Source organism: Pteropus alecto, unplaced genomic scaffold (assembly GCF_000325575.1).
Source record: "Pteropus alecto unplaced genomic scaffold, ASM32557v1 scaffold7, whole genome shotgun sequence".
Taxonomy (NCBI): Eukaryota; Metazoa; Chordata; class Mammalia; order Chiroptera; family Pteropodidae; genus Pteropus; species Pteropus alecto.
The window spans coordinates 65,028,240-65,040,552 of NW_006494614.1; the positions used below are offsets into that span (position 1 = coordinate 65,028,240).

Genomic DNA, 12,313 nt, shown 5'->3' on the forward strand with positions numbered 1-12,313 from the left:
TTGTATTGGCAGGGAAGATAGAGATAAGGGAAAAGCCCTGAGAGATATTAAGAAGACAGGAAAGATATGAATAAATGATTAACTAGATGTAAAGGAGAGTGAGGCATAGAGGATAACTCTCAGGTTTCTGGATTGTTCAAATAGGTAAATGATGAAGCCATTCACCAAGACGGAAGGAACACTGAAAGGCTAGGAGAATTGGTTTTGGACATTTAACTTGAAGACCTGTCCATTAAGCAATTGAATATTTGGGATCTGGAGCACAGGAGAAAGATCTGAGTTAGAGAGATGGATTTGGGGTCCTCCGCAGGGAGAATATGTCAATCTTAGAAATAGAGAGGGCACAGCATAGAGCTCTGAGGAACCACACAGCACTTCAGTCTGTCAGGAAAAGGGGTGCCTCATAGAAGCAACTACGAATAGCCAGAGGGACAGGAGGAGAGCTAGGAGAACTACCGTCTTTCCATATCACTCTTTTTAATGTTGTAACATCGAAGCGGAGCCAAAAAAGGAGAGTCCTAAGAAGAGAGAAGAACTGAATCTTTCAGGCATTTTCTCTTGCCTGGATAGATATTTTTAATTCATGAATGTTGAGAATAAAATTCTTCAAAGCATTTTTCTGGAATGCATTTCTAAATATGGCTTGTGTCATTCTGAACTGACAAAAAAACATGAGAATGGTTGGGCTTTGAACTTCATAGACAATAACTTCCCTAATCTCCCTAAAGAATTTCCTGTAGTGCTTCCACATTATCAAAGGTAGATATTTAAATTTACATTGTTGTGGACTGGAGAGGAAAGAGAATTTTCTGTATTTTTTTCTCTGAAGAGGGAATTGTTTGTGGAGTGGCTTTTTTTTTTAATAATAGCTTTATTGAAACATAACACCATATAATTCAGTCTTTAAAGTGTATAATTCAGTGATATTTACTATATTCACAGTTATACACTACTATCACAATTCATATTAGAATATTACATTACTCTTAAAAAACCCCCAAAACACCCATATCCATTAGCGGTCATTCCTCATTCTTCCATCCGCCCTAGCCCTAGGCAACCATTAATCTACTTTCTGTTTCAATGGGTTTGTCTGTTCTGGGTGTTTCATATTAATAGGACCATACAGTATGTGGTCTTTTGTGTCTGGCTTCCTTTATTTGACATAATGTTTTCAAGGCTCAAATTACGTCTAGCATGTTAGTACTTCATTTCTTTTTTATGCTTGAGTAATATTATTCTATTATTTGCCTATACTACATTTTGTTTATCCATTTATCAGTTAATAGACATTTGGATTGTTTCCTCTTTTTTACTGTTATGGATAATATTGCTCTGAACTTTCATATACAGGTTTTTGTGTGGATATGTTTTTCATTCCTCTTGGATATATACATAGTTGTGGAATTACTTGAATATATGGTACTTCTCTGTTTAACCTTTAGAGGTACTGTCAGAGTGTTTTCCAAAGAATCTGCACCATTTTACAACCCTACAGGCAGTATATGAGGATTCTAATTTCTCCACATCTTCACCAACACTTGTTATTGCCTGTCTTTTTCATCATAGCCATCCTACTGGTTGCGAAGTGGTATCTTGTGGTTTTGATTTGCATTTCCCTTGATAACTAATGTTGGACATCTTTTCATGTGCTTATTGACCATTAGTATATCTTCTTGGAAGAGTTCATCTGTATTTGATCATCAGTTCTGGCAAACCTGAAACTAAAAGAACAGATGAACATATTGAATAGAGAAACAAGTGAATGTATGTGTAGTGAAAGATGATGTAAAAGATAAAGGACAGGCTCCCTAGAGAAATAGCCAGCACTTTCTACCCATATCAAGCCTGACCTTGAGAATCCTGTTACTTAGTGGTGCTTGAGGATCCTGTTACTTAGCCGTGACTGGAAGTAGAGACCATGATCTCTGCTTTCTTCTCCGTAGCACCTATCCTAAGGCCACAGATACTGCAACCACTGCCAGGTTTCTGCAGACCGGTGGCCTGACAAATAGGTAGTTTGCCACATGGATGAACAAAGGTTCATCTATATTGAAGCATGTATCAGAATTTCCTTCCTTTTTAAGCTGAATAATAATAGTCCATTGTATGGTTATAGCACAGTTTGTTTATCTATTCATCCATGGACATTTGGCTTGTTTCCACCTTTTGGCCATTATGAATAATGCTGCTGTGAACATTGGTGTACAAATAACTTCAAGTTCCTGCTTTCAGTTCTTTTGTGTGTATACCCAGGAGTGGAATTGCTGGATCATATGGTAATATGTTTAATTTTTTGAGGAACTGCCATACTGTTTTCCATAGTGTCTGTACCATTCTACATTCCCACCAGCAACATGCACAGGGTTCCAATTCCTTCACATCCTTACCAAGATGTTATTTTCTGTGTTTTTTTTCTTTTTATAATAGCCATCCTAATGGATATGAAGTGGTATCTCGTTGTAGTTTTGTGTTGCCTTTCCTTATGATTAGGCCATTTGTCTATTTCTTTGGACAAATTACTATTCAAGTCCTTTGTCCATTTTACAATTGGACTGTTGGGTTTTGTTTTTGAGTTGTAGAAGTTCTTTATATATTCTGGATAGTAATTCCTTTTCAGATATATGACTTACAAATATTTTCTCCCATTTTGTGGGTTGCCTTTTACAAAAGTAATCAAAGGACACTATCAATAGATTTTAATTGATGAAGTCTCCTTTCCCTATTTTTTCTTTTGGTGTCATATCCCAGAAATCATTGCCAAGTCCAAACTCATTAATTTTTATATATTTAATGAGTTTTGCTCCAGAAAAGTTATTCTCTTTGGTGTTTAAATTGTTCCAAGTTAAATGTCCATTGCCCACTAAGAGCTTATTCTTCAGGTTGACTCTGGGTCCTTTTCACATGAGCCCGGTAGTATTAGATGGGTTCCCTGCTTTTTAGTTATGGGCTTGATAAGAATTGCTGGGCTTATCTTTTTTTTCTGTCCCCAGATGTAGAAGCAGGCATTTCTATGAGGAGCTCTGATTCTTTTTGGTGTGAAATAGTATTAGGGCATTTGTTGCAGCTGGGATGTTCTTCTGGATCTTTTTCATAAAGTAAATATGTATGTTTTGGAAAGAAGAAGATAAGTCATGATTTCAGACTGATAGTTCAAATTTTAATAAAGGATTAAAGGATTTTTATTTCTTTGATTTCATAGTCATGCTTCCTTTGTTGACAGTAACACAGGACAGGTACAGTCAAAACACTTTTAACTTAAAACTCTCTGTGGTTATGCCACCAACTTGATATATAGTTTGAGTTCATTTGTCTGTTCTTTATTTTTAGGGATTGTTTTTTGTTTACTTTTTAAAAATTATATAAAATATTTATGTGGTTCTAAAGATAAAACTGTACAGCAAAGTAGATTGAGAGAAGTATGTCTTCTTTCCTTGCCTTTATTCCTCTCTATATCTCATAGGTAAACATTTTTATTAGTTTTGGATTATTCTTACATTACTTATTTTTAAAAATTGTGTGTGTGTGTGTGTGTGTGTGTGTGTGTGTGTATCCCCTATACCCTACCACATTCGCATTCCATTTCTTCTTTTGTTTTTCATCTTGGCAATTGTATAATTTCCAAGAATTCTTTCCTCATTTCTTCTTTCTTTAAGATTTCTTTACAATTTTGCTTGCTTCTCAAATCCCTGACAATATCAGTTAGAATTTCTTTTCAGGTGTTTTTCTGGGACTCAAAATATGTTTCTTCTGAGATCTGATCTACTTTTCATCTTAGTTGTCCTTTTTGTCCTCTTTCTTTTCTGTCCCTATCTGGCGATCCTTGTCAATGAAGGACTAGGCTGATTTTTATAGGTAATTGACAAGAAGTTCCTGTTCTTCCAACAGTCTTCTTAGCCTTAATAGAAATTGGTTGATTTGTTGACCAGGAGTGAGAAGTATGGAGGAGAGCAGGTAGATGAACCCATTTCTCACTCGATTTCTGTACCTGCTGACTCAAAGGTGGGCTTTTATCCAGCTCCTTCAGGAAAAAGGGCTCTGCCTCTCTGCCCACCTTATTGACTCTGCATGTTCTGGAAATAGCTAGCTCTGCTCTGGTGTTTGTCATACAGTTAACTGCTTTCTCTCCATCTTCTAGAAAGTAGCCATCATTTAAGTAGACTATATCCCTCAACCCTTCTCACTGCCATTATGCCACGATTCCCTTGTGAACCAACATCTATACTTTTATGTCATTGAGATTTGGGGAGAATGGGGAGGTAAGTAATGTGCCTGTTTATTTAGCCTGTCATCTCGAAATGAAGCTGCTTTGTGTCATACCATTGCTGTCAACAGGACTGCTTTTCACTTCATTTTTTCTGTTGGGTTAATGACTGAAAAGGATTTAAAATGTGTTCTCTATAGTCACAAATTATAGCTATCACATCACTGAAACATGTGATGCTGCCCTGGGATAGGTAGATTTCTACTCAGTTCAGGAGTTGGGTGACTTTACAAGACCTTTATTGTTTGTCAGTAACTTCTTTCCAGAAAAGCAAAGATAACAAGGTCTGCTTACTTTCGCTTATAGTGTGGGAATGATAATATCATCATCAAACATTTAGGGCTTAATATGTGCCAGACAGGATTCTGTGTGCTTTATATGTATAAATTCATTTAAGTCAGTAACAGTAGTTACTGTTATTATCCCTATTTTACAGACGATGAAACTGAGGCACAGAGAGGTTAAAGAACTTGCCCAAGGTCACATAGCTGGTAAGTGGCAGAGCCAGGATCTCACCCAGTTAGTCCGCCCCCAAGGCCACTTTTTATCCACCGTACTCTCTAAAGGGACACTCTTCAGATTTTCTCAGGATGACCACTTTTTGTATCTTTTTAGTTATGGGTATAAGAAAACCCATTTACCTAACCTTTGTGTGGTTTTTTGTTATTGTTTGAAATGGAAATTGCTGATAACTATGCAGAAAGGAATGTTTTAAATGATGTGATCAGGTCTGAGTTCAATTTTAATCTCTTAAGAACTTTTGCAAATTATCGTGGTGTTGAAAAGATGTGACATCTACTAAAGGGTCTTTTTCTACTTTGTGTTTGAGAATCTTAGGCTGCAGTAAAACTTATGAACACAGGACTTAAATCTTGTAAGTCTTGGCTGTAGCTGACTTCTGAGGTCTTTCACAATGCATATTTATTTCCATGTAGCATGAATAGTGGATTCATAAATGATGAATATTTTCCCAGTGAAAATTCTTTTTAAGAAAACACAGAAATGTCCTTAAATGGATTGAACATGTTTTAGCCCTTAAGGCAGATAAATATGGGGGAAGCATTCAAAAACCAGTAAGACAAGCATTGAGAAGAATTTTATTTTAAAAAAAAAGTAAAAGTGATATATCTAGGTGCTTATATACGTTTGTGTGCATTTTAAACTTTTTATTACAGAAATGTTCAATTATATACAACAGTAAAGCAAATAATATGAACCTTGTTTACCCAGCACCCAGTTTCCAACAGTATTTTGTCAGGATATTATGATCACCATCCTGAAGACTACTCCTTAGATGGATGTCACCACCTCTGCATATTGTTTCTTGGCAAAGTCCAATTTTAAAATGATGGAACTTGAATGGTATTTCATTTCTGTGAAGAGGGGGTATAGCTCAGGGGTAGAGCATTTGACTGCAGTTCTGTGATATTTCCTTGAATTCAACAGTCTAATTTTGATTACAGGAAAAATAGCAACACCAGATCTGTTAAAAATAAATTAAAACCAATTTTCATCTCAAGGGGTTTGTTTTCTCTGCTTGGAGAAGAACCCCAGGCTTGACTGTGGGACTTAAGTAGACTTGTTAAAAGCAATTATGATACAAACAGAAGTTTTTATTGAATTGTCCAACCAGCTGTTTGCTTCTCAGAAGTAGAGTCATTTATCACATGTGGGTTCCCTTTCTGGATTCTTGAATGAATAGGAATATTAGTGAAATACCTGAGTTGTGTTAAGTGGTGTTCATGCAGTAAGCATCTTCAGGTGTTCATGCTCAGGTACCCTTAATCTTGTCGCTTTCAGTAGATTTTCAGCAGATCATTTGGTTTTTAAGTTAAAACATGCATCAGACTCACCTGGGAAGCTTTTTAAAAATGCGTATTTTCTGCTCCTGTCCTCAGAGATCGATTTGTTAGATTTGGATTGTACCCCATGGACTCACATTTTAATAATAATCCTTCTTTTAAGAGTGGTATTCTGATTCTGATATCAGGGAAGGAAGTCCTTCAGCCATGATTGGTTTTCATGGCTTCTTTTCATTCTAGTCTCAATAAAGTTAATGTTAATATGGCATCATGTGAAAAAATCACTAAAAGTTTCCATTCTTAATGACATGTTCAGTGGCTGTTATGATCACCCCCTCTACACTGATATGACCTATAGACAGACTTATCCTAATGGAGGGTCACCCTTGATCCTGGACAGTTTGATTCTGATGCTTATGGTCTAAGGACCACACCTTGAGAATATAGGTACATAGGTAGTGAGTGGTATGGGTGTAAAGGGTCCCAAGTGTATTTCTCTTTGTTTCCCCTTAATATGTTAGCCTGAGCCCTCCACTGCTTGGTTACCTGCTAGACCAACACTAGATACAGGAAGCGAGGCTGGGTTTTCACGAAGTCACCTGTTGCTTCTAACTCTATGTAGCCTTTCTCTGGGGGCACAGGAAGCACAGGGAATGTGGAGGGCAGATGGTTCTTCACTTAGGGCTCCATAGCCAAAATGAATGGAAACTTCGGTATTTTGAATTTATGTTTGACTAAGGAGTGTCCTTTCATCAGTTTCTCAAGGGAATCTGTGACCTTTCCCTCCCCACTGATTTCCACTCCCCCACTCTGCATACGTACACACAACAAAAGAATCTGTCTTGGAGCAGGCTGTATAAGAATCACCTGGCCTCTTGAAAGCAACTGTGGGGACTCCACATTACAGAACAGCTTCTCCTGGTCACAATTGCTTTCACCATCTGGTCAGAACTTTGCAACACACAGCTGAGCTGGGTGGACAGCTATGACCAGCTGTAATGCTTACCCATTTTTCCATATGTCCCCCTACATTTCCCAGCCTCTGTTGTAGTTACATTGATACCATCTGACTAATTCTGGCCAAAGGGCTATGAGAGGAAGTGATATCTGTCACTTATAGCAGGAAGCAGTAAAGGATGGGTATGAGTTTCTTTTTTTTGTGCTAAGGTGACTATGGAAAACACAAGTTTCAGTGATGTTCATATGAGTTGAAGAAGGGCTACCAGACCCACATTGAACTTCATATGAGCAAGAAATAAATATTAAGTGAGGCCACTCATTTAAGGATTTGTTACTGCAGCTTAACTTAATCTATCTCCCAGTCTGGATATTCAGAACAGAACATTTATGTATGTGTTCGGAGTTCTGAGAGTCAGGATACTCAAGTGTGATCCTGATACTATGTGATCTAGTGCAAGACATTGGGTATCCTAGAATTTTTTCCCCCTTGTCTGTAAATTGAAGGGCTTAAATTAGATGATCTTTAAGGGCCAGGTTCTGGATAACAGCATTTAAATACAGATTTCTAGTTGGAGTACGAAAAGGAGACTAAGTCTGACATCAAAGGTATTGCCAGGAAACTTATTTTTTATGTACAAAAGGTATATATCTTTTGCTGTTAAATAAGTCACATAGGAAAATGGCAATGAAAGATGAAATAACGACTTTATCAAGATAAATTCACGTACCATATGTGTTTTAGTATATTCAGAGTTGTGCAACCATCACCACTACCCAGCTTCAGAATCTTGTCAGCACCCCAAAGAGAAACCCATTTGCAGTGACTCCTTGTTCTACAAATATACTTTCTATATCTATGGATTTGCCCGTTTTGGACATTTCATGTCAATGGGGTCATATAATGTGTTGCTTCATGTCTCCGGCTTCTTAACAGTAGAATTGCTTGGTCATATGGCACATCTATGGTTAACATTTTGAAGAACTGCCAAATTGCCTTTCACAGTGGCAGTATCATTTTGCATTCCCACCAGCAATGTCTGAAGGTTCCAGTTTCTCCACATTCTCACCCACACTTATCTTCTATTTTTTTGTTTGTTTGTTTGTTTTTATTGTAGCCATCCTGGTGTGTGTGAACTGGTATCTTACTGTGGGTTTGATTTGCATTTCCCTAATGACTAATCATGTTGAGCATTTTTTCATTTGCTTATTGGCTAGCTTTGAAGAAAAGTCTATTCAAATTCTTTGCCCATCTTTTAGTTGGGTTAGTTGTCATTTTATTGTTGACTTTTAAGAGTTCTTTATATATTCTGGATACCAGACCCATAACAGATATATGATTTTCAAATATTTTTGCCAGTACTGTGGGTCGTTTCTTCACCTCATGGTGACCTTTGATGCCCATTTTTAATTTTGACGAAGTCCAATATTTCTATTTTTTCTTTTGTTATTTGCACTTTAGTTGTCATGTCTAAGAAACCATCGCCTGATCCAAAGTCACAAAGATTTATACCTGTTTTCTTCTGGGAGTATTATAGTTTTAACTCTTACATCTAGGTCTTTGATCCATTTTCAGTTAATTTTTGTGTATCATAAGATAGGGATCTATGTTCATTCTTTTGCATGTGGATATCTAGTTGTCCCAGCACTATTTATTGAAAAAACTATTCTTTTCCAACTGAATCATTTTGGCACCTTTGTCTAAAATCAGTTGACCATAGGTGTATGGGATTATTCTAAACTCTCAATTCTATTATGTAAATATATTTCCTCATACCAGTACTCCACTGTCTTGATTATTATAGCTTTATAGTCAGTTTTCAAATCAGGAAGTGTGAGTCCTCCAACGTATATTTTTTTCAGTATTTGTTTGGCCATCTTGGGTCCCTTGCATTTCCATATGAATTTTAGGATCATCTTTCCCATTTTGATAGAGATTGCATTGAATTTGTAGATGAATTTGGTGTGATAGTATATTTTTAAGCATTACAAGTTTCATTCAGATAAACTTTGGAACCATGTAAAGTTAAAATGTTTAATGCTTATGTTACTTTTTAAAAAATTAGGTAAGTATGTGGTTCTTACTTGGCTTTCTAGGACCATCTGGCAGAGTAATGGGAGTGGATTCTCAGAGCCAGAGATAGCAGTGTGCAACACAGAACAAAGAAAGAGCACTCCTCGGGGCAGCTCGAGACACTCAAGGTGGCCAACTCAAGGCAGTGGTTTGCCATCAAAGACCACACAGTTTTTATGTGAACAGCCTTCCTCCTCTAGCACTCTTGTGGAGTGCTTCTGTTGTACATCAGAATTTGTAAAGCCACATTGATTATGATGGAGCACTTGGGTAGAGATAGATAATGATTGCCTTGTTGTCATGAATTTGAAAAAAGAACATTTGGGAACAGATTTATCACAAGTAGCCATTTGAGATTTTAAGAGTCAAGATTCTCTTGAACACAGCTGTAAATGGTGGTCAGTTTAGTTGAATTTTCATGTCAGCTGGGTTAGGGTTGCTGTACTTTTAAAGTATGTATTTGTATCCACAGCACTTTTCTCATCTCTTGTTCTTGTAACCTATTTACCTTCCTAGGTTTCTTATGCAATCACAGAATCATAATGGAGGCATAGTATTGGCCATGATGTGTGACAAAGTATGATTTGTATTTATTTTTATCGACAAAATAAGGAAAATGGAAAGAAAGAAAAACCAGTAATCAATAAGTAGACCAAACTATATACAGACATCATATAGGTTTGAAGTTTAACATAGACTAAACCATTAAAATATATTTGAACTATTGTTATATTTGGTAGAACAGATAGTTCAGGCAAGTATGAACCCTGATGTTAGCTATGTAAGAAGAATCACACTACTCTACTGTTGTAGGTATCAGAAACTATAACCAGAAATGTCCAGACCTCTCTAGAGCCAGGGTTTCTACAGAAGCTACCCCAGGATGTAAGAGCCAGCACACACTGCCAAGCTTCCCTTCGAACATCCAGAGGGGAAATCGGTACCATCTGAGGAAAGATGAGAAAAATCCTATCTGCAAACTCTGCTAGCCACTCACCTCACCTTTCAGGCCCTCTCTGTGTACTGCCCTTTGTCTAGCTGGATATCCTGATCAGACCCTCTGCCAGCCTGCTTCAGGGCCTTTGCTCCGGTGGTCCTTTCACCTGATGAATCTCACCCATCTCCTTTGCACTTGTCAAAACCTATCCTACAATCAAGGCCTACCTCAAAGTAAAATTTTCTTCATAACAACCTTCCCAATTCCTGTCTTCGCTTATCACTCCCTTTTCCACATCCCCTTAAAGTATTGTGGGCGCTGTATTTGTCAGCATGAATCCAGGCCCCGCTCAGCTTGTCGTTTACTAGCCTTAGCTTTGGAATCAAACATTTTTTGTTGCATTATTTTTGTACTACAACTCATGGAATTTTCTAGCAATCATCATGTCACAGTTCAGCTCTCACTATTGTACCAGCTTTCGTAAGGTTATAAATATGATTTCTTATTTATGTGTAGCCCACCTTTGTGGATAATAGCATTTCAGGAGTTAATGTTCCAGAATTACTCATTGTCCTGTAACTTTCCTGACTATCTTATTTTTTCCCCCTTACAGGAAATGACTTAGAGGCCTTACAATTACATCTGTGCATTTTTTCTTCAGACTTTACAGTTGAGGGCCAACTCAGTCTGGAAGCACCTCTTAATGTTACAAGGAAACCGCTACCTCAGCAAACAAAAGGAAAGGAGGAGAAGACTTATAACAAATGCTATTTTTTAAAAAACAAAAACTTGTTTTCAGAAAATAGTAAAGGAAATTTGGAAATTTTTCACTTCGAGAAGAAGCTTTACAGATAAATGGATTTGGCAGGCAGGCTCTGTCAAAATTCTGCAGAGGTTTGATCTTCCTTCTTAAGGACTTAGTGTAAAGTAATTCTGTACTGCTTTTTAAATTGCTGTTGATCAGCTTGTGGGTTTTTGGGTTCTAACTTTTCTGGTATATTGAAGATAAATTATATTACATTTTTTTAAAGTTAAGTTATTTTTCTGCCATGATAAATACAAATATCAAAATATTCTTGCAAAGCAATTATAAGTAAACATTTTTCTCAGCAAGCGTATCTTTTTATTAAGAGAGTGGAATGCTAACAGTTCTTACACAGCATTTGGACACACTTTTATTTTTTGTCAGAGGTCCTGCCTACACTGAAAATATTAGTTATATAAACCTGTTGTCCTCATATCTACATTGGATCACATGGTCACCTGCCTCATGGAAATGCCTTTCTTAAAACTTATATTTGCAGAACTCCACTATTTTTATACCTAGCTACAGTTTTGGGGAAAAAAGAGTCGGAACCCTGACCTACTCACGGTCACTGGGACAATTCCCTCTCCCGCATGTATTGCTGCAGTGCCCAGGACAGTAAAATGGACTACAAGCGGCGCTTCCTGCTTGGCGGGTCCAAGCAGAAGGTGCAGCAGCACCAGCAGTACCCGATGCCCGAGCTGGGCCGAGCACTGAGTGCTCCCCTGGCATCTACGGCCACCACTGCCCCACTGGGCAGTCTGACCGTTGCAGGCAGCTGCCACCATGCCATGCCCCACTCCACTCCCATCGCCGACATCCAGCAGGGCATCTCCAAGTACCTTGACGCTCTCAATGTCTTCTGCCGTGCCAGTACTTTCCTCACGGATCTCTTCAGCACTGTGTTCAGGAACTCTCACTACTCCAAGGCAGCCATGCAACTCAAAGATGTGCAGGAGCACGTCATGGAAGCAGCCAGTCGACTGACTTCAGCCATAAAGCCTGAGATCGCCAAGATGCTGATGGAACTGAGTGCTGGGGCCGCAAACTTTACAGATCAGAAGGAATTCAGTCTCCAGGACATTGAGGTAGCGTGTCTTATGTGTCATACTTGGGTAAGAAAATGTATCCCAGAGGTAAGTGAGAATGTTGTCTTAGTTTTTTTCCCAAATCACATAATGATGGTCTTCATTCTCTTTTTGTTGACACTCTCTCCTTATAAAAACTTTGTGCATGCCAGGTCCTGAATTGCTTTCATTTCAAAATAAGTAAGTTAAAAGATTATTTAACAAACAAATTTTATTGGAGCTTCATTCCAAATAACATAGTGTTAAAAATACAGGGTAGGGACTGAGAATTTTAAATACGATTTTGAGCTTTATTTGTGAATTGTCATTATATGGAACCATTGGTTTAATGTAGAAATTTGCACATGTGTTAATAGGATAAATTATTTTTCCAGTTCTTAATTCAC

The 12,313-nt window shown here is 37.6% G+C and overlaps 1 protein-coding gene across 4 annotated transcripts in view; it reads left to right on the top strand.

The window, feature by feature from the left end:
- Window positions 1–12,313, top strand: part of KIAA0355 (KIAA0355 ortholog) — a 69,008-nt gene that overhangs the window by 12,107 nt on the left and 44,588 nt on the right. For 2 of the 4 annotated variants that reach the window (XM_025042585.1, XM_025042587.1), the window contains exon 2: window positions 10,648–11,975. In XM_025042585.1, coding sequence (XP_024898353.1) covers window positions 11,433–11,975 — 543 coding nt within the window. In that variant the 5' untranslated portion in view covers window positions 10,648–11,432. Of the gene's footprint in view, window positions 1–4,700; window positions 4,756–10,647; window positions 11,976–12,313 lie in introns of all 4 variants that reach the window. The other 2 variants (XM_025042586.1, XM_006926793.2) reach the window with 2 other exon arrangements.